This window comes from Xenopus laevis, chromosome 4L (genome assembly GCF_017654675.1).
Source record: "Xenopus laevis strain J_2021 chromosome 4L, Xenopus_laevis_v10.1, whole genome shotgun sequence".
In the NCBI taxonomy this organism is placed as follows: domain Eukaryota; kingdom Metazoa; phylum Chordata; class Amphibia; order Anura; family Pipidae; genus Xenopus; species Xenopus laevis.
In genome coordinates this window covers 58365111-58389389 of record NC_054377.1, presented here as the reverse complement: position 1 = coordinate 58389389, position 24279 = coordinate 58365111, and the positions used below count along the sequence as shown (strand labels likewise).

General features: G+C 37.7%; 1 protein-coding gene and 1 long non-coding RNA gene across 2 annotated transcripts; one reads left to right on the top strand and one right to left on the bottom strand.

Annotated features, from left to right (window-relative positions):
• Nucleotides 1-5420: 5420 nt before the first annotated feature.
• Nucleotides 5421-18788, bottom strand: LOC121403022. The gene is made up of 2 exons (XR_005966970.1): nucleotides 17930-18788; nucleotides 5421-5864 (listed from the first exon to the last, which is right to left on the bottom strand). It is a non-coding gene; the product is annotated as an uncharacterized LOC121403022 (long non-coding RNA).
• Nucleotides 18789-18870: 82 nt separating this feature from the next.
• Nucleotides 18871-23966, top strand: foxf1.L (forkhead box F1 L homeolog; the record flags this gene model as incomplete). Its single annotated transcript, NM_001090793.1, is given in 2 exon segments — nucleotides 18871-20127; nucleotides 22121-23966. Coding segments are annotated over 2 exon segments (1122 nt in total). The 3' UTR covers nucleotides 22279-23966.
• Between the last annotated feature and the right edge of the window lie 313 nt (nucleotides 23967-24279).

Genomic DNA, 24279 nt, shown 5'->3' with positions numbered 1-24279 from the left:
GAATAATCGTTCGATCGTACGATTAAATCCTTCGAACCGAACGATTCGAAGGATTTTAATCCATCGATCGAAGGATATTCCTTATATCAGGAAATTGTTAGGAAGCCTATGGGGACCTTCCCCATAGGCTAACATTGGCCTCGGTAGGTTTTAGGTGGCGAACTAGGGGGTTGAAGCATTTTTTAAAGAGACAGTACTTCGACTATCGAATGGTCGAATAGTCAAACATTTTTAGTTCGAATCGTTCGATTCAAAGTTGAAGGTCGTAGTCAAAGGTCGAAGTAGCCCATTCGATGGTCGAAGTAGCCATATTCGACCATTCGAAATTCGAACTTTTTTTCCTCTATTCCTTCACTCGAACTAAGTAAATGGGCCCCTAAATGTTTATATGAAATGCATTCATGTTTCATAAAACTGGTACATTCTGCTGCTGTTCAGACAGAAACAGATCCATGGCTTTCTTATAAAATGATGAATGAGCAGCCAGAGTAAAGCTGGCCACACACACAGGGTCCAGTTCTATATATATATCTAGATCAGTGATCCCCAACCAGTAGCACGCAAGCAACATGTTGCTCCCCAACCCCTTGGATGTTGCTCCCAGTGGCCTCAAAGCAGGTGCTTATTTTTGAATTCCAGGCTTGGAGTCAACTTTTGGTTTCATAAAAACCAGGTGTACTGCCAAATAGAGCCTCCTGTAGTCTGCCAGTCCACATATGAGATACCAAATAGCCAATCACAGCCCTTATTTGGCACCCCAGGAACTTTTTGCATAACTGTGTTGCTCCCCAACTCTTTTTATTTTAGAATGTGGCTCACAGGTAAAAAAAAGGTTGGGGACCCCTGATCTAGATCATAGGACAATTATTAATGCCACAATGCAATGCAGGTACGTGTGACTTTAAATTTCTTTATAAGTAACAGTAACACTTTCATCACCTGCAGATTTAATTTAATAATTCATTTCAATTACCTTTTTATTTTTAAAAAATATCCCCTTCTAGTGAATCAAACCCACAAAGTTAAAGAAAAAAAAAAAACCCACAGAGTTTAGGAAGAACAATTTGTCCATTTTAGGCTGAAATCCCCTCCAATCATTCTTTGTGATGGCCCCTTAAGATGTATTTTTTGTACACATTTGTGCAGTCCAATTGGATTAGAATAAATCTCCATTACATGTATGTAAAGTGTATGCTTCCAATTTAGTTTCCTTGAGATTTTCTCATACAGTCCAAGGCTAAGGTCTTTGAAGATCATCACATCACATATGTAGCACAGCATCCTTTAGTTGATAGCAAGGTTATAGATATATAAAAACAGTTTGAAAATAGTAGCCAGCTACTCTTTAGAGGCTTGGCAACATCATCTTGCATCTGATCCCTGTAGTGAGCAGGACACATGCACATTACATGAACTCCCTGCATGAGCAGTATAATGAGCTGAGCTGAAAAGGTGCCGTGTCCCCATTGGAAGAGGAAGCAAGATGGGGACACGGCACCTTTAACATTAATAACCAGGACTTTAGGTTAGCAACCAGGGTCACTGGAGGTTGCCTAACCAACTGGCACCAACTCCTTCCCAAATATTTGGCTCTTTTGTTCATCTTTATGTGGGCCACTAGAGCTAGGAAGCTGTGATAGCAGTTTTATTGAGTAATATTGCTTTAAAGGACATGTTAACCACCCCCACCCACACACACACAAAATGTAATCAGTGAACCATTTTTTTTTAAATCTTAATATAACTGCCACTTTGGTTGTTAAACGGTTAACAGTAAGGCTGCAGCATCCCCGTAATCACTTAGAAATCCTTCTCCTCATCTAACCCACTTGGCCCCCTCCCTCAGGAATTCACTTTGGCTGTTGACTTATGAGCATGCTCAGTTCTTTTCAGCTCAAAGATAGCATTGCTGGTTCCCATAGAAACTCTAGCTGTCTGATCCTATTTTTTTCTCATATCCACCTTTCCTGAGCTCAGAATAACCATTACAGTTCTCAACCCCAGCAGAACTTGTTATCCAAATATGTTGTGCCTGTGTAAACCTGTATTCTGCATTGCATGAACTTTACAGCATACATGTTTGCAGATTTCAATGCTACTGAAGATGTGTCAAAGGGAAAATGGTCACTGGGTGAAAGCTGCCATTTCTTTAGGAAAATGCAAATGAAGGGTGTATATGCAGTACAAATGATGTGGATTGGGTAAGGGAAAGTATGCCCAATTTATATACATGGTAGGCTTTACATGTCCTTTAAGATTCTAGCCCTGATGTTGCTAGACTCCAGGGGTGCTTCGCAAATGAGGCGAGTTGAGGCTGTCGCCTCAGGCAGCAGTGCCCCACTAGGTACCAGGGGCAGCAAAAATGCTGCTCCTGGTACTTTAAGAGCGAATTTCCGGGGGAGGGGGGGCAGCAGCAACTGCTGCTGCCTCATGCGGCGGAGGGGCCAGGATCGCCCCTGCTAGACTCTCCCACTATGGTTTAACCCTCCAGTGCAATTCTATTCACAACTAAATATTTAAAATATGTTCATTGGAAAAGTTGCATAAAATCATATTTTCTTTCATTAGAAAAAAAAAACTGTTGGAGATGCAACAAAGATATAGGAGATATGCTACACATCTGGTGGAATTGTGATTCTATACAAAGTTTCTGGCTAGCTGCAAGATCATTGATTACAAAGGTCACTCAGCAAGATATTCCATTATCTCCTGAATCAATGCTGTTAAACCTACATGACAGTCTTCCAAATAAAAGTCTAGAAATGCTGACCTTCCAAGTATTAAATACCTGTAAACTCCTGATAGCTAGGAACTGGAAAAAAAGGAAATTCCAAATATCCACCGAATACAACAAGAAGTAACTAATAACTTAGAACTTAGAATATGAAAAAGGTCTGAGAGAGAATAATACAGGAAGCATATAAACGTTGGCTATCTAAGACCAAAACATAAAGCCTATATTGTCTTGGACTATCTTTAGTTATAACTACCCTGGGAGGTATAAAATCTTTACTTGTTTTATTTTTTCTTTGTCTTTTTTTTTTTTTTTTTTTTTAGATTTATAGTTTATTTTAGATCTTAATCCTTAGAGAAGTATGTGAAGATAGAATATGTCTATGTTGGAAAAACACAATAAATAAAAAAAAAATTAAAAAAACTGTATTTTAGGATTAAAGTTTAATTCATCAAACATACGTTTTCTTTAATATCTGTGGCTGGCACTCAGGGATTGTAATTGGAAATGAAACTGGCATTGACAAATTAAAGTTGGTTTTCTAATATATTTAGTCCACAAAGACATGTAAAACCCCCATATATAATAAAGGTTAATACTAATACACAGACTTACCCTGAATTATCAATAATATATATCTTTATAAACTGCACTTTGTGGTGTTTTGATCATTTATAGTGTTATGTGTAGATAGGACTTTTTGTTTACCTCTTCACATGTCCTCTCACTAGACCAGTGATCCCCAAGCAGTAGCTCGTGAGCAACATGTTGCTCTCCAACCCCTTGGATGTTGCTCCCAGTGGCCTCAAAGTAGATGCTTATTTTTGAATTCCAGGCTTGGAGGCAAGTTTTGGTTGGATAAAATCCAGGAGTACTGCCAAACAGAGCCTCCTGTAGGCTGCTAGTCCTCATAGGGATTACCAATAGCCAATCACAGCCCTTATTTGGCACCACCCAGGAACATTTTTAATGCTTGTGTTGCTCCCCAACTCTTTTTACATCTGAATGTTGCTCACAGGTGAAAAAGGTTGGAGACCCCCGCACTAAAACATCCCCTCTAACAGCAGATGAAGAGGAATCCCTGTCGCAACATTGATCTTGTAATAGGGGCAGAAGAACCTTCAGTAGATTCTTGTGCAGATTTATTTATTTCTTAATTAACTGTCCACTTGTCAGACTAAAAGATCAACATCAAGGCAGGGTTAAACTTTAAAGAAAGTCACTGTCACCAGACTTGGGTGCTGATGAGGAGACTGCGATGTGGGAGAAGCAGAAAGCACCTGTTGGGGACTGATGAGGGATTAGCCATGTGTTGACAGACAAATTGAGCGGATTAATTGCAGCAGCCAGGAGTGTGTGGGCTCAACTTGTTGGAAGATATTAGTAGTGTGACAAGACTTTCATCAGCACTATCAACAGCAGCATGGTATTGCCCCCTGATCTTTAACAATGGTATCTCCCATCTACCCTCTGCCTGGCTGCTCCAATAGAATGAGGGAGAGAATATCCCTGCCACACAACTCTGGAATAACAAAGAACATCAGCACCAACTATTTCAAGTTCAAATACCACAGTATTAAAAACTGGAAAAGAGAATAAATAAATAATAATAATAATACCTTAATAGAAAATCTATTTTCTGGTGTATATGGGTTCTGCATGCTAAACTGGTGTGTCCAGGGGGAGCACTTTTTTTTTTTTGTAAAGTGGAACTATACAAATAAGTGGCAGCCAAATGAAAAATACTAGTCCCAGTATTTATAGTTTTAGGGGCGCATTTACTTAGGGTCAAATATCGAGGGGTAATTAACCCTCGATATTCGACCGTCGAAGTAAAATCCTTTGACTTCGAATATCGAAGTTGAAGGATTTACTGCATTTCCTTTGTTCGTACGATCAAAGGAAAAATCGTTCGATCGAACGATTAAAATCCTTTGAATCGAACGATTCTAAGGATTTTAATCCAGCGATTGAACGTTTTTGCTTCGATCAAAAAAAGCTAGGAAAGCCTATGGGGAACTTCCCCATAGGCTAACATTGATGCTTGGTGGGTTTTAGGTGGCGAAGTAGGTGGTCGCGTTTTTTTTTTAAAGAGACAGTACTTCGACTATCGAATAGTCAAATGATTTTTAGTTTGAATCATTCGATTCAAAGTCTTAGTCGAAGGTCGAAGTAGCCAATTCAATGGTCGAAGTAGCCAAAAAAATACTTTGAAATTCGAAGTATTTTTTATTCTATTCCTTCACTCGAGCTAAGTAAATGTGCCCCTTACTGTTGTTGCAGATACAATCTACTTTTGTTGCAAAGCAAGTAAGCTTTTAACAGAGGTACAGGACACCTAAATAATTGATATATTTGTTTTTTTTGAATAATAATGATTTCAGATTTAAATTGTAGTTGGCTGCTGATAAAAAAATATCTGTGTAAGCCACAAAAAAATTGTATTTTGATCTCTGAACATTCGTACTTGTGTGTTTAAACGAGTTGTCTGTAGATGTGAGCTGTTTTTCACTAGCAAGCAGTTCAGAGAGTGCAGCAGTCTGCTTGTAATCTGTGTCCCTAAACAAAAATATACGAGCCCACCTACTGAGCAAGCAATGAATGAATGGAGTCCTGAAACGGAATATGAGGACTAGGGCTAATGAATACAATATAACAAACTTTTTAAAAAAAAAAAAAAAAAAAATTAGAAACATAAAACTTTATTTCAGCGCTTGAATATCTTGTCAAATTACATCTGAAGACGACATTTCAGATTGCAACTATTTTCTCTCTTCTATGAACTTTACATTCAACGTTTAATATAAATGAGATAAACGTAAAAGTCTAATAAAAAAAAAAACAGGTTAATTGACATTATGGCAAATTGGATGTCACGTTGTCATTAGAATTTGCGCACTACAAACATTTCAATCAATTTTATTTAATTAAACAAAAAATAAATATTCCTCTAATATTGCTTTTCCTGATAAATAACTGGTTTTAATAATATTAATAGGCTTGTTCGTATGTTCAGATTTGATATGTTCAATGTTTTATTCTACAATTAAGTATATACGAATCCGTTTGATTCCATTGGATTTCAGCAGTTGGTTCCTGTGTCCTAGGATCTAGTGGAGCCCACGATTACCTGTAAGAAAAGAAAATTCGTGAGATCAAGTCGCACTATTTTAGTAGAGAAATAAGCAATAGAAAAACAGTGGGTTTCTCTATAGGTTTTTTTTTTTTAAAGCGGTTTGGATCTGGGTATATTTTCTTTAGACAGCATCCCAGCAAGTATATTTCTGTTATCTTCTATTACTGCGCAGGGTTAGAAGTTATCTCTGCCTGAGATTACTGAAGGGCACAGAGGTCGCACAAAGAAATATGCAAAATGTATCAGCAGGTTTTCAAAGGCAGAGATTTATTTGATTTGCAGGGTATGACAATAAACGGCTGCGATTTTCTAAACACACATTGTCATTTCTATATAATCCAACTGATAGGGATGGTGGGTATATGAGAGCTGGAATTCGCTCTGTCTCCAGCGAGGAGACTTTATAAGGCTATTAAAATACAATAAAATCCATTGCTGAAAATGCAAGTCAACTGTATAACTGCAAAGAGAATAAATGTAAAGATCTAGTGTAAGAGATCACTATTAACTTATTTATTTAACTAATATTATTTATTATATATTTATATATATATTATATAATATATATATATATATATATATATATATATATATATATATATATATATATATATATATATATATATATATATATTCATCCAAGAAGTAGGTGCACACTGAGATTTGATTTATAAAGAGCCATCGTTTCGGTCTCCACTTAAGACGTCTTGATAAAGACCGAAACGTTGGCCCATTTTAAATATGATAATAAAAGTTTGAATTTTTATCTTTATAAATTAAATCCCAGTGTGCACCTACTTCTTGGATGAATGAATAATACAGCAGCTTAATGGTACCACCTGGGTAATTACAAGTAAACGGTGTGCGGAGGATTAATGGACTGTCTATATATATATATATATATATATATATATATATACACACACATATATATTATAATTATATATATATATATATATATATATATATATATATATATATATATATATATATATATATATATATATATATATATACATAATTTATATATATTTTTTGTAAATAATTTGTATATATATATATTATTTATTACTATATTATTTAAACTACAAAAATGGAAAGAATAAAATAAATTAAACGTTGTCACACAGCACGGATAAGCGTTATTTCAAACAACATGAATTGTTCGTCAGCAGATATTAATACTATATATATATATATATATATATATATACTATATATAATATTAATAATGTTTACTGGATGAAATAGTTTCTGAAAATGAATTCACTGACATATACTATATTACTATATATATATATATGTTTGTAGTCGAAACACTGTAAAACTGCAACTCATTACAAGCAACAAAAATTCCATTAACCGTCTCCGTGTCAGTATTTAATTCTCTGAACTCAATTTATGCGTCTCTGCCAAGTTCTTCATTTTAATTAGAATACACACAACAACTAAAATATATTTTTAACAGCTCGAAATGTCAGTTATGCTCATAAATAAATAGAATAACCTCCTTAGAATTTACTTCAAGAGGTACTGTCATTCAACATGAAAAAATATGGTCAAGATGGGACTATTTTGTATCCCAAAATAACCTGACTGGGTAGACAACCCCAGCAGAGGCAATGACTTCCCCCCCCAACTAAAAAGAGACTATATCTACAACAGGTCCCACTCTCCACTTAGAAGCCAGACCAGGGGCTCCATATCCAATGATTTTGGGTCTCAGTTGTGGGACATAACTAATCCTCTTAGGCAGTAATGGACAAAAACAGACAGAAGGGTTAGGAAAGGGTCCATAAACCCGAGCATGCTAATTTTTGTATGTATTTTTGTTTCTTGTGTTACTATTGTCTATATACGTTTCTGCAATTCCATAACAAGGTGACCCTGTAAAATTGCACTGATGACTTTACGCTCCTGGCCATTGAGAAAAGTCGCAATGTTTTACCTGTTCAAAAGTCACAAAAAAAAAGAATTATCTTTAAATGTTTTTTCTTCAGCTTAAGCATCCATTTCTCCCTTTCATCAATATGCTCTCAGTCTGATAAATATTTGCGGTGTGTACAAACCTGTGTGTATAAGCAACACACACCTAGTTAGCACTATGCTAACGTTTATTAAAATAATGTAAAAGTTCATGTGTCTGAAGATATTAACTCAGATATTAACTCAGAAAAAAATGTTGAGTGGAAATGAGTCCAGTGGTGTGTTATAGTAATACATTTATTCAGTCTTTGTCAACGCTGTCTTTGCTATTAACCTAAGTAGTACCATTTGTAGGAACTGTAGTATTCTACATTCATTTGTTTATGTGTTTATTTTTTATTTATTATATTATTAATTTATTTTTAAGTATTGTGCCTGGAGTAGTATTTGACTAGAAAGCCATTTAATACCATCACTGAGTCTCATTAAGATATGAGATTACTGTCTAAAGTGTCTGACTGTAGTACCTGTAGTATTGGGCAGTAAAGGCATATGTTTATTAATAGTTACCTACTGTATTTATTCAAAGCATAGTATTACCCTTTGTAAATACTGGGTTGATAGTAACCTATGTATTACCATCGGTGGATGCAGTGGTATTTGATAGTAAGTTAAGGGAAACTGCAGAATCTTACAGTAGACTGTAGTAGTAGTAGTAGCAGTAGTAGCAGTATGTCTTTATTATCATCTGCTAAGTGCTGTAGCTATTCCATAGCGCTATTCATTTGCCTCTATTGGATAGTAACCAATGTATTGCGAAATAAAGAGTCACTTCTCCTTAGCATATGTTGGTATTGGAATATTTGGTAGCAGACTATTTACTACCACAGTTAGCGCAATAATACAGACACTAAAAGCGTTTATTATTATCTGGGAGCACTAAAGTAAGGGATAGTATTAGTGTGTGTGTGCAGTAACACTTGTTCCTTTGGCTGTTATCAGGGCCAGAACTAGGAGTATGCAGAAGAGGAACGTCATGTGGCTAGGGCACAAAATTTGGGGGAGCCAGGCACATAACTCATAAGCAGCCTACCCCTATTCTGCTGATGTAGGTGCGTCCTCGGTTACGCACAATTACGCACGCGCGTCTTCGTTTGCGCACGGTTGCGCACGCGCGTCTTCGTTTGCGCACGGTTACGCACGCGCGTCTTTGTTTGCGCACGGTTGCGCACGCGCGTCCTCATTTGCGCACGGCCGCGCTGGGGGTCGGAGCGCGACATGTCAGCAGCAGGGTTGCCCGGCATTGCATGTGAGAAGATGAGAAGCCAATAAAGCTGAAATCTGCACCTAAAAGCTTAGTGCAAGCCAGGGCTAAATGCTGAATTATCATTCAATTCCAGCCTCTAATCAAATGTGGCAGTTACTAATAAAAGTATAAAGTCGTGTGCCAGGAGGGTGAGTTAAGGGAGGATGTGCATAAGAGAGATTCGCTTGGGACCATGTAGGAAGACATCAGGGTTATTGTTCCTCCCTGGGGCGGACAGGAAATGGTTAAGTAACTAACTGTTGCTCTGTAGCCAGGCTGTCGCTGCTGCTGCTGTAGCTGCATGTATGTGCCCGGGCTGCTTCTATACGCAACGATAAATCTAAGTCCAGCAGCAGCAGCTCCGACTGTAGGAGGATTTGATGCGCGTCTAATTGGATCGAACGTCTAATTGGATCGTTGGGAGAGGGTCTGTAGTGTAATGTCAGGGGTTGTGTGAAGAACTAGTGTGTATCAGGACTGGACTGGGATTAAAAATATGCCCTACCATTCCTAGTACACAGAGGCCCAAACAGACCCCAACAGCACTTTCTATGGCATTTTACAGCAGCCCCTCTGGCTTTTGCCAGAACCCACAGATTGCCAGTCCGGGCCTGGTGTGTATAGATAGTTATGGGGCTGTTATGAGGCTAATAAGGGGGTTGTTGTGTGTATGACAATATGGAGAAGTGGGTGTGATAAACTAGCAGGGTCAGTAGTGTATATGTAACGTGAGTATTTATCATAGTAAGCTATAGTCACTCAGTTGACATGAGGTGTATATCATGATATACAGTAATGTGTGTGTTAAGGCTATGAAAGCTACGAGGCTGCTATGGAAACAGAAGAGATACTGTATGTTGGTACATGGGTTACTAGAGCCCGTGTGTATATTAAAAGTGTTATGGGGAGAGTGGATCTGGTGGGTAAATTCATAGTGGGGGCTGCTGGGCTACTTGTTGTATACAAGATTCTGCCAGTAGCTGGACATATTGTGTTTATCACCAGGCTGGCAGGTACACAGTCACATGCCACACTATTGTCACATCAACATAAATACCCTTTCAATACAAGTGGCAAAATCACAGTTGAGAATATGATAGTGCTCCTTATATTCCACACAGGTAAGTCTGGTACAGTAACATGTGCAACACATGCAGGAACTAGAGGCCTTTGTTTGCCATTCAAGTTTCACCCACATCATCTAATCTATCTATCTATCTATCCATCCATCTATTTATCTATCTATTATCTATCTATCTATCTATCTATCTATCTATCTATCTATCTATCTATCTATCCATCTATTTATCTATCTATCTATTTATCTATCTAGCTATCCATCTATCTATCTATCTATCTATCTATCTATCTATCTATCTATCTACCTACCTATCCATCTATTTATCTATCCATCATCCATCCATCCATCCATCCATCCATCTATCTACCTATCCATCTATCCATCCATCCATTTATTTATCCATCCATCCATCCATCCATCCATCCATCCCATCCATCTCAGTGGGCACAACAGCAACATCATTTTGAGACTCCCTTAAATCAAAGGAATAAGGCCTTTATCATAAAGATATACTGACAGGGCAATGCCAACCGGGCGCCCCAGGCAACCAGACTGGCCATGTTGCGCCAGGGGCTGCTATATAATTATAGTCAAGCCTGGTGTTACCAGATATTACCTGAGATAAGTTGTTACTGTTAGCAACAGGGAAATTTTAATTGATCCATGCTTGCAATGAACAGTGGGTGGAACAATACATTGCTGGGTAACAAAAGTTAAAGCTAAAAAAATAAAAAGTCAGCTGCTAATATTTACCACTGTTGTGAATCTGGGCCAAACTAGTAAAAACAAGTAAATGATTTTACCGCTGTTTACTGAAAATCTGGGTTTTAAAATGACAGGGCAGTGATCTGCTAACAGTCATCCACCATTGCACAGACAGACCCACATGTTAGTTGATGTGTGATAACAGCTTGGTGGAAGAATAGTGAACAGAGCAGTGGTTGGATCAAGGAGCCCTTTGGTGAGGGTAGTTTTTGTTTTATTAATAAGGTTACAGATATATATGAAAACAAAGCTGCATAACAGTCGTTTAGTGATTGTTCCAACAATATATGATTAACTCCACAAATCACCTTTATACTAAGTTCCTTGGTGTATCTAGGATAGAAAATATTTTCCTTAAATCTCACCCTATATGCATTTTCTCTGCCGGCTTTTCATATCCGATTCAGCACACACTCTCTCTACTCAATATTTGTATGTGCATTGACAGGACTGTAATCTTCCTGTAATGTGCACACAGGGCAGATTTCAGCTTGAAAACGCTTGTGTCCAGTCATGTCAATGCGCACACCTGCCATTGCTCCAAGGCTCATCCTCCGGCATTGCGCACAGTTTGGGAACAACTGCAACAGAGTGACTATCACTTTTGAGTGTACGTTTATCACAAACAAATATTACCACCAAAAAAAGGTATTAGTATCCCTGAGATAAAGAGTAAGAGATAAACAAGTTGTGATTTTTACCACTGCCCTGATATTATACAATACATTCCAGTGCTAAAAATAGTTGTACTGTGCATAATTAGCACTGGAAATTTTGGCAGATAAAAAAATACCAATTTTTCATTGCATTTTTTAATGCAATATTCACACGAATATTAACACCTGGCCAGACTTGGTGCTCTTCTGAAAAAAAATTTATTGAAATGATAAAGCTTTCAGTGCAAACACTCGGGTACATTATATATAGGTGAGGTGACTATTAATTGCTGTTTTGGTGCCTATAATGCATTTTCCACCCACAAAACTTTGCAGGGACCTGTCATGTTAAATTGCACTGTTAATTATCAGGCATTTTCTGCTAGGGAATAACTGGCCAATTTGTGCACAGGTTTCACTATTTTTAAAGTGCACAGGTTTCACTATTTTTAAAGGGCAAGGCAACCTTAAAATAAAGAAAATGCCTAATAAAAGAAAACATAATTCTAAGCAACTTTGCAATATACATTTAATATTTTTTTTCTATGGTTTATGAGTTATTTGTATCTGTATTGCTATTGAAAGCAGTGTTTGTCTGTCCCTTTCTAGTCTCTGCCCTGGTGGCTACAATAAGACAAGCAGCTGATTAACAGACCTGGAGAACTAAGACTATTGCAACATTGTTTAAAAAGTAACAAGCAGGAGTGAAGCAAATGCTACTTTCAATAGCAATTGTTTTTACAAACAACTTTAAAAGCAATTCATTTTTTTTAAAGAAATAAATATTGAAAAGTTGTTTAGAATTACGTTTTCTTTAATTAGGCAAATTTTTATTTTGGGGTTGATTTGCCCTTTCAGAAACTAAATTCCCAGCCTAAAAATGACGATCAATGGGCCTTCAGTGAAGCTAACGTTTATTATTTATTATTATTTATTATTTATTCTCATACTGGGTGGGTATCTCTGTCATGCATATACTAGCTATATATTTTTTTCATACAAGATATTATTCATCTATCGCTTTCCATCATTTATAAGATCTTTCTTGATGGATGTATCTACCTGTTACCCATCTATCTAGCTATAGCTATAACGGGATTATTGGAGCAGATGCTTTCAATCACAGTCCATCTCTCATGCATTTGACTTGTGTGACTTTCAGAGCGCTGCCTATAATAATAACACAAGAGGGAAGGGAATGAATTGCATGAGAGCAATGAGTTTAGCAGTGAGATTCCTCGGCCAACCGCAGAGTCTGGCGATCTGGTTGATTCTGGCTGATTATTCTTTTCCATAAGCGCATATGTCATCCCTATGATAATCACTGCATATGTTTTATGAATTGCTTCTCTCTAATATAATAATACAGAACATGGGAATGGGCCAGGTACAGTGACACATAAAGAAATTAGATTTACACTCAACTGCTACCTAGTTGTTACATGCTATTAACATGGTGTGAAATGGTTCAATGTGTAAATGTATTTTTTGTAGCCTAATTATTCTTTCGTCATATAGTCAGATTATTCTCTCTGTTCATTTAGGCAAAATATAAGTGGGAGTTGCCCTTCTGTTTGCCTTCCCTCAGACTTTCACACAGCAACAGCATCAGCACTATCTGACTATTACCATTCACCCCCATGTCTGTCATCTTTTATATTTCCTCCTTTAGTACCGATGTCTTTGGCTTTTACTTATGGACCATAACTTTGCATCTTGTTGGTTGGCAACTTCTATTTAAAATATACCTAAAACATACTTCTCAACAGAATATCTTTATTTTAGTTTAGTAGCGAATTGATATTTTCACCTGTCAATTATAAGAATTGTGGACTGTACTGCACAAAAAAAAATCGAATCTGCACAGCCAAGTGAGAAATAATAAAGAATACAATTCTGCATTACCAATGGCAATTAAAATGGTAACAAAATAACATATATGTGCTACTTCAACTTACTTTGAAAGCAGCTAAACAATCCCTGTTTTGTTTAAAGGGTAAGGCATTTTTCAGTAGCAGTATGCACAAAATGTCTCTGTCTTAAATATATTGATAATGGGTTGAGTGCAGATGAATCTTGTATTTGTCTATATATATATATATGATAAAGGATCAGCACACTCATTTGTAGATCAATCAAATGTGTTTTTATTCAACACAGCATTGTGTCCAACGTTTCGGTCCCACTTGGGGACCTTTATCAAGGATATATATATATATATATATATATATATATATATATATATATATATATATATATATATATATATATAATCCAGTAAATGGAACCGCACTCGTTCATATTAGTGAAATAAATGTGTCTTTATTCACAGGTTCATTTCCAACGTTTCGGTCCTCTCTGGGACCTTTTTCAAGGATACTTGAAAAAGGTCCCAGAGAGGACCGACCGAAACGTTGGAAATGAACCTGTGAATAAAGACACATTTATTTCACTAATATGAACGATTGCGGGTCCATTTACTGGATTATATTATCAAACTTTGACCAACGCACCACCATCGACAGAATTATATCCGGGAGGAGTGCGTTCACTGTACCGACATAATATATATATATATATATATATATATATATATATATATATATATATATATATATATATATATATATAGTCAAATACAAGAGTCCTCTGCACTCAACCCATTATCAATATATTTAAGACAGCGACATTTTGTGCATACTGCTACTAAAAATGCCTTACCCTTTAAACAAAACAGGGATTGTTTGTCCATATATTGCAATATATTTAAGCTGGCCAACTACGTCAAAGTCATCCCATATCTGGCCAGTCCTATGCTCAATTTTATCTGATTCATTAAGAATTCTATTGCTTCATTATACATTTTACAAAGGGACTAAGTTTTACCTGCAACTATATATACAAATACAACAGACCTCTGCACTCAACCCATTATGGTTTTAAAAAATAATGGTGAGCTCAACTTTCCCTTGTGTGTATATATGTATATATATATATATATATATATATATATATATATATATATATATATATATATATATATATATATATATATATATATATATATATATATATACATAGTAATGGAGGGCACACACAAAAAATCCAGCAACTGACTGCCTGGGTGCTAAGTGGTAGTTCAGCAAGCACATCTACAGCACTCACAGGACTTGCTTAAAAAATGAAAACATTTTTTTTATTTAGCAACTCCTGTGAGTGCTGAGTTATTGCACACAAACGCACACACATTTCTAAATGTTGGTTGCTAAAAACCCCAGAGTACCCCAGAAATAGAAATCACTTACTTATGGACCAAGTATTAAATCATCATCATTTATTTATTTATATAGCGCTGTCAAGATACGCAGTGCTTTATTTAAATTCTTCATCATCATAAAATAATTTTGTTTGAGGCTCAAAGTTGAAAAGTAAACTTTTATAATATCTATATATATAATACTTGGTTGTTTGGTTGGTACAAATAATTTTGAACAGAATTTCACCAACAAAACAAACCACAAAAAGGACACCATACAAAATAAATGCCAAATCCGTCAGTTGTGGATAAAGGATCAAAGAAACAGTTTTATCTTTTTCGGGTAGATTTAGCAAAATATGAGATTTGGAGATTATAGAAAAAACTTAACCCACTTTCTATTCATTCCTATGGGATTTTTAGAAGTGCATTTATTAAATGGTGAACTGTAGCTTTCACATTTTTGAGTTTTTCTGTGGTGAGCTCTAACCTCACATTTTGATAAATCTGCCCAAAGATAGATAGATAGATAGATAGATAGATAGATAGATAGATAATAGATAGATAAATGGATAGATAGCCACATGTATTTACATTGCCCCAGTCACAAGGAAAAAAAGAAAAGGCGAATAGGGACACGTTGGGTGACTGTGCAAAGTGGGAAGTGTTGGTGACTGAGCCAAGACATCAAACGACTTGTTTGTAGCCAAAATGTCATCTGAAAATAGCAAAAACTGCTCTGCACCAATGGGCTGTTGTTTATGGATTATGTAAATGATATCTATTCATAACTGCTTGGTCATAAATAAAGCGCTCTCTCTCCCCCATTCACTTCCTCGCTGACACAATTGCAGAGACCTGTGCTCTGTGTATAAATGAACTATTTATATACTTCTGCGCCTATACGCTTGTGCCTCTATTCCCTACTGCTCCTGCTTTTCTATTTCCAAACTAGTGTTATTTTTTTTTTTAAATAAGAGATAGCAGTGTATCAGGGGCACCCCTGCCTCCATCTGTTGACCTCTGAGGGTGCTCACATTAAACATGATGGGCTTATTTAGACAAGATCATGTAGAGTCTGTAAGGCCAATAAAGTGTCTAAATCACCTCTATCCATGGCCCCTCCTTGTTGTCAACACCTTTTATTTGGAACTTTTACAAGAGAACAAAATGCCATATATTTGTTACCCTGCTAGTAGTATTGGGGCTGTCACAATCTCCGCCTCCCACCCCACCTTATGTAAACGTTTAGAGATCAATTTGCAATGGTGTATGGCAGCGTGTGGGCCAGGGGACTGAGAAGGGAAGAGGGGGGCTACAGCATCTAGTTGGGTGGGGGGTCGGGTTGTGCAAGTGAAGTCACTGGTGTTAATTAAAAGCAGAGAGAAGAGAGGGGCACACGCCTGTCTGCTGGAACCATGGGTGGTCTCTCTCAGTCTGATAAACACAGGGCCCCCTCCAAGGGAGAGCGCAGCACAGGCTCCTTCCAACAATATTCCCTATATACATAGCGCTCACATTACACGTGTAACTGCGTATGCCCCTCTGAGACCAGTTACTGGCAATATACAAGAGTGGGGGATGGATTCACTTACAGTTCCCTTTATTAGAGTTGTGGCACTCAAACTTGGGCAAAATCTTAATCGTAAAAATACGATTCAGTTCTGCTGCTTTCATTATTGTATTCAAGATAGAATTCTAGAATTTATTCCAACGGCAACATCTCATGCAGAGACGGAGAATAGGCGTCTTTGTCTGCGTTATTGCAACATTATTACAATGATATATAATAATGTGGAAGAGGAAGGTGTGCGAGGATCATTGGGAAGCATTAGATTTGTGCTCAAGTGTGCGTAAAATCAACCAGTCTGTGGGTAAAAGGATTGACTTGGTTGCACATAAAATATATATATGAGCTCAGTTGCTTCCATTCCACAATAATAATGAGTGCTTTGCCCCAAATACAGAGAGATCATTCTATGTTTCTGCATGTGTGAGGTTTGTAGCAGGGCAGAAAGTTCTGATGTTTCTGAAACTGGATGTTCTGAGTCTAATAACGCGAGACTGGATCTGCACCGCCTGTTCTGACTGCCACTCCGGCCAGCAGACTGATATTTTGAATTTGACTGTCGATGTCGCTGACCGCATACTTGTGGTGGTGGTGATGGGTGGTTGGGTAGAGGATTTCATAGTTCGGGGGGAAATATATTGAATATATTTTGCTTTTAGTCTGTTGGTCCGACCGAGCCTTGTTTTGGGTTGTGTCGGTGAGGCTCAGTTTAAAAAAAAAAGGCATGCACATATTAAATATAAAACATTTCTTTTCTACTGTACACTATATATTAGGCCCTGCTCGAAAGTAATATTTTTCTGAAACTCTGCGTATAATAGAAATATTTTATTTCCTGATGACACATTAGTGTTTTTCATTTCTCTTTAAATCTGTTGTTAATTAAAACAGATTTTTTTTAAAAAAAAATCTGATTTTAATTACATTTCCAATTGGAAACACTTATTTCCATGACCTTTCTATTAAAAGTCCTGCTCCGGGCATCCGTAAATCCTCTCAATTTCTCTCTACCTTGATCATTTACAAAGTAACTTTGCGTTATTACAGTTTATTTTCAATAACACCGCAGTGACAGATAACTGTCATTTTTATATTCAGTGCACCCTAAGCAATACAGGGCAGATCCCAGGATGTGTGACTACCAGAATAACTAGAGAAACACACACATTTTATTCACAGTCCCAGATGGAGTTGCCTGCAGTGCTGCACCCAAGGCTGTTATCAGATCAGACAAGGCAGGCGCCCTCCTTATGGAGATGGGATGTCACAGTGAGTGTAGAAAGCTGCGCTAAATAACAACCCGCTTGTTGTTGTGTTATGATAAATAGCACGGGTCAATGAAACAGCACGGGGGACATTCGCCCTATCTCCAATCAGCTGGGATTCCTCACAGGGGGACTGAGAAAGCAAAATCTTTTCTCCTTGATCAGAGTGAGTCATATCAAGAAAAGGGACTCAATTTGTTTGTAAGTAGGTGACAAAAGTTGAAAGTGGCTTACCTTGATGTCTATCTCCGAGCTGAGCAGATTGCTTTGAAGAAGAAGAAGAAGATGAAAAAGAAGGTAGCCATCACAGCCCTGTGCTCTCCGCTTTAGAAATAAAATCAGAGTGAAACAAACAACAGGGAAGACACAAAGCACGGTTTCTATGCCTCAGAAAGGAGCACTAATGAGACTAGCCGGGTTTTAGCTGTTTTTTTTTATTATTAAAGAACTGGAGAAAATGTTTACATTCAGCTGTATAAACATCCTGCCCATGTTGTTTTCTATCTGCAGGGAAATCAGAAACTCAGTGGAAGTAGGCAAGTCCATGAGCAACCCACCTTAAAGTTAGATTGCCCCTTTCAATCACACCCCCCATCCATGATCATTTCAAATCTGTGTTTTATTTTAGCTGTCTGTTTATTTGCATTGTGCCAGGCTTAGTAGGGGGCATTCATGTGATGTTATTGCATGTGGAATATGGTTAGAGGGGTGTGTGGGACAGGGGAAACCTACTCATACCCAGCGAGTGTAATAGGTACATACATGACATTAGCTGTCATCAATAGATCCAGGTTTTCATTATTCCCCTATTCTATATGGGATTTATTGTCATCATGGGGAAAGAGGAAGAATGACCGGGCAGTAATGATTTCCTAATAAAGCCTGGAGAACTAGTGAGACTTTAGACTTTGAAAATACTTGTCCATGAAATGCATCCGAGTATCCAGTTGTACATCCCTGTTATAATTATTAAAATATTAAAAATGGTTTCGGTGCTTAATAAACCTGAGTGGTGATATTCCTTTAACTGCCCCCTCCCCAGTGGTTAAGGGGGAGTGCCCAGAAGCAGAAGGGGGGCTGTGGGCGGGGACAATGCAGTTCTTACGTGAAGAGCCGACAGACGCCGATGACAAGAGATAAGTATAGGGCGATCTGCCTCTGTGGGGCACAATCCAGAAGTTCGAGGTGGAGCAGCAGCAGCAGCTTTGTGCTTTAGCCTAGAGACGCAATCGCAGAAGAGGTGTTTGCCGAGCTGCAATCGACCCAACATCATTTACCAAAGGACCATTCGCAGCGGGACTTATTACCGCGGTGGCGCAAGGGCAGCGCATGTTTAGGAATTTTCTAAAACTTTCCCAAAGGCCGAGCAGCCAAGTGCAGACTACAGGATCATATCCTCCCTCCCGGCCTTGATTGTGGTCTCGGCTTTTCCCCATTTTCTTCAGCCGCAGCCCAAAAAGCTCTGTAAATGACTGCAGAGATTCAACAGCCCCCCTCCCAGCCCCCTGCCCAGAGCAGCCCAATGTCTGCGGCCACTGACAAGCACGGAGGGCAGCCCTCGGCGATGGAGTCCGCCTCCTGTGCCACCAAGACCAAGAAGACCAACGCTGGCATCAGAAGGCCAGAGAAGCCGCCTTACTCGTACATTGCGCTCATAGTCATGGCCATCCAGAGCTCCCCCACCAAAAGGCTCACCCTCAGTGAGATCTACCAGTTTCTGCAGAGCCGCTTCCCCTTCTTCAGAGGTTCCTACCAGGGCTGGAAGAACTCAGTCAGGCACAACCTGTCCCTCAATGAGTGCTTCATCAAACTGCCCAAGGGCCTGGGGAGACCAGGGAAGGGCCATTACTGGACCATTGACCCGGCCAGTGAGTTTATGTTTGAGGAGGGCTCCTTCAGGAGAAGACCCAGAGGCTTCAGGAGGAAATGCCAAGCGCTCAAGCCCATGTACAGCATGATGAATGGCCTGGGCTTCAACCACATACCAGAGTCTTACAGTTTTCAAGGGGCCAGTGGCACCATCTCGTGCCCACCCAACAGCTTATCATTGGACAGTGGCATCGGAATGATGAACGGTCACCTGCCAAGTAATGTAGATGGAATGGGCTTAAGTGGGCACCCAGTATCGCATCTAGCCGCCAACGGTGCTCATTCATACATGGGCAGCTGCACAGGCTCCTCTGGGGGGGACTACTCCCATCATGATTCCGGCTCTCCTCTCCTAGGGGGTGGTGGGGTGATGGAACCCCATTCTGTCTATTCCAGCCCAGCATCGGCCTGGGCCCCTTCAGCTTCAACCCCATATATCAAACAACAGCCTCTATCCCCGTGCAACACTGCTGCTAACCCTCTGTCCTCCAGCCTCTCCTCCCACTCATTGGATCAGTCCTACCTACACCAGAACAGTCACAATACAGCCTCAGAGTTACAAGGTAGGTGCTCAATGGAAACTAATTGTGGCATAGAACTGTACCACCCAGAGGTAGAATTGTGATTACTATCTATCGAATCTATCTATCTATCTATCTATCTATCTATCTATCTATCTATCTATCATCTGTGTACTTTATCATCTATCTTTCTATCTACATTATCATCTATCTATCAATCTATCTATTATCTATGTACTTTATCACATATCTATCATCTATCTAACATATATCTATCATATATCTATCATCTATGTACTCTATCTATCGATCTATCTATCTATCTATCTATCTATCTATCTATCTATCTATCTATCTATCTATCTATCTATCTATCTATTTTATTATCTATCTATCTATCTATCTATCTATCTATCTATCTATCTATCTATCTATCTACTTTATAATCTATCTATCTATTATCTATCTATCATCTATATATCTATGTACTTTATCTATCTATCTATCTATCTATCTATCATCTATCTATCTATCTATCCATCTATCTATCCATCTATCTATCTATCTATCTATCTATCTATCTATCATCTATCTATCTATCTATCCATCTATCTATCTATCTATCTATCTATCTATCTATCTATCTATCTATCTATCATCTATCTATTATCTATCTATCTATCTATCTATCTATCTATCTATCTATCTATCTATCATCTATCTATCATCAATATATCTATCTATCTATGTACTTTATAATCTATCTATCATCTATTAAATTACTAGACCAGAAACATTGGCAGTTGTGTAAAAATGAATTCCAGATTAATTAATAAGAGCATTTAGTTGGATGTAGCTTTTTTAAATGCTCAGTGGTGGCCCTTGTACCCAGTCACTTCCTGCATTATCTCTACAGCTACATAAAGCAAATTAAGTATATTCAGCTGGGGACAGCAGGAAGGTTAATGGCCTCCACCACACATGTAGAATAGAGTCCCAATGTGATGGCGTGTGAGCATTTAGAGTGGTGCCACTGGGACTGCTGCAGAATAATTAAGGATCAGGAGGGTAAAAGTCTGCTTGAAGGCCCCAGGCATCTTTAGAGTCCATAGGGATTGTCCCAACATCCTCCAGCTCCAAACTGAGTATTTATTAACGTGGCCTGGGGGATACCCATTCCTTCTGTTTTCCCAAGCTAGTGAGAGTCTGGGTCACATTTACTAATAAAATATCCATCTGAAAACGTTGCCCGATTTCCGAAACAGAGAAGGTTCTTTCCTTAGCCAATGCTCATTCTCGGATAGGCGCGTTTCAGTGGATAAGTGGTATTTTCATATCATTCTTATTAAATTCAGTGGCTGTAAACGAGAATTGACGGAGATTACACCAATACATTGATGAATATCATTACTATCGTAGGCGTGATTGCTTGTAATGAAATGCATCTCCCCAGTTTTATTAAGTCATTGTTTGTTAGGACCATTACATTCAAAAATGTTTAATGGCCTAATAATAATTCCACTTATACGGTAAATGATGGTGATTTAAGTAACTACGCACAGCAAATAGAATATTGTATAAAAGAGTGGAATCTATTTGTATTTTTTTCCTTTTTTGCCTAATCTATATGTGAAATGTTTTCGTTTTAGAAACCCTAAATCAAGTAGCCTGTGGTGTAAAAATAAGAAAATGATGCGTCTTATATAAGCACAGCCACTGAATCCGGCATTATAAATGATGATGATGAAATGATGATGATGATTATTTTTTTTGGATTTTCTTGTCTCCTATAATATAAATGTCTTTTAATGCAATGAGTATTTCATTTGGATTTTAACCAGTTCGGGTTAATTCATTGGTGATGTTCTGGCTGATGTTTATATCGATTATAATCATGTATGAGATAACAATAATATTATTTGCTGTTGTGGTTACGAATGTCCTCGATTTTGCATGTATGTATATATATTTTTATTCGTGTTTTTCATGCTTGCTCCTATTAATTTCGATTATATTGTTTTATTTGCCCGTGCAGGTATCCCAAGGTACCACTCCCAGTCTCCCAGCATGAACGACAGGAAAGAATTCGTTTTCTCTTTCAATGCCATGGCCTCCTCCTCCATGCACTCTGGCAGTGGATCTTATTACCACCAGCAAGTGGGTTACCAAGATATAAAGCCTTGCGTCATGTGACTGGATAGCTGTGCCTCAGACTTGTCCTCTTCCCAGTGCCTCTGGCAGTCAAGTGGTTAAACAAGAAGTTAGTCATTGCACTAACCAAAGAGGTTTTTGTTCCCATATCGAGGACGGAAAAGAACGCTCATATGGAAAAGAAATAGTTTTACATACGAGATTTCCTTACTGGGGTCTTTTTTTATACTCATGTTTTTTAAAGAAACAGCACAGAAAGGCCAAGAACTTAACTCTGCATTGCCTGGTAACCTTGTCACCCACCCAGGGTGGAGAACGACTTCATCAGGCCTAAAAGTGCTGCCCAGTCCTGCACCCTCATCTGTCTCTCTCTCCTTAAAGGGTGGTTCACCTTTAAGGCAACTTTTAGTATGTTACAGAATGGCCAATGCTAAGCAACTTTTCAATTGGTTTTTATTTTTTTATAGTTTTATAGTTATTTAACCTTTTCTGTTTCTTTTTTATTTTAAGTTACAACAATACCATTTACATTACAAGAACAACAGAAAGTGCATGCAGAGCAATGCAAGAATTGATACCAGCATTCTAATAGAATATACATTTTAAAAACCAAATATTTCAAATTTCTAGTACAAGTACTATGCTATAGGTAGATTGGATTTTATAGGACTATTGTCTAAAATATAGTCCTGATTTAGATTTTATTATTTTCAAAATAGTACTAGTGTCTATAATAAGGATTCCCTGGAAATATAGAATTGAGTCCAGCTTAGATCTATCAGTCTGGCCCTTTTCTTGACTTTGCAGCTTTCAAATGGGCGTCGCTGACTCCCTTCTAAAAAACAAAAGCTCTGTAAGGCTACAAATGTATTGTTTTTGTTACTTTTTATTACTGATCCTTCTATTCAGCTCCTCTCTTAATCATATTCCAGTCTCTTATTCAAATCAGTGTATGGTTGCTAGGGGAATTTGCACCCTAGCAACCAGATTGCTTAAAATGCAAATCGAAGAGCTGCTGAATAAAAAGCTAAATAACAAACAACACAAAAAATAAAAAATGAAAACCAATTGCAAATTGTCTTCATCATACTAAAATTTATCTCAAAGGTGAAGATAAATTCCTTTAAATTCCGCTGGAGGGAGGGGATAAAAAAAACTGGTTTTATGTTGGACAACATAGGACAATAATCGTCCAGTGTCATTTCTGATATAAAATGTGCCCTTAAGTGACAGGCAATGAACTCCCTTATTTAGCGCAACGGCGTTAAGATGGAACAAGAAGAAATGACTTCTAACAAAGAGTTACCATGGCACTTTTCACTCACTCTCTTTATTTATTTATCTTTCCTTTTATTATTATTTTTTTTAATGACAACGCGACACCAGATGCCTCCGTCGGTTTATCAGTATTGGTGGTGTTTTTGTGTTGGCAATATTTGCCAAGTGAATTTGTTTTTTTTCTTCTTCTTTAAAAGTCACTGTAAATTTGGAAGCAAAAAATTCCGTTCTGTGTAAAGTCAGTCTTTAATATGTTTTATATAAATCTATATTATATATATAAAATAAGGGGTGTTCGAAGTGTTAGGCGGGTGCGTTGGGCACCGACCCTATTTCTTTTTTTCTGCACTGTATAAATGTAAAGGAGACGGCGTCTCCCCTTTGCCCCTGTGTACATCTTACAAAAACACCAAGATAACAAAAAAATAAATAAAATTTGTATGTTATTTGTATATTATTGTTTTATCTGTAGTCTGGTTTAACGGAATCGTACGGAAATTTGAAATGCGATTTTTATTTAAGGCAATGGATGTGGTTTGCAATCATCCAAGCCACAATTAAACTCGACATATGTGTGTGTGTGTGTGTGTGTGTGTGTGTGAGAGAGCTATAATACTCCAAGTATGTTTCTTAAATAATTGGGATACAAATGAGAAAAATACAAATATATATCTATCTATCTATCTATCTATATATATATATATATATATATACACACACATTCACACACACATTCACACACACACACACACACACACACACACA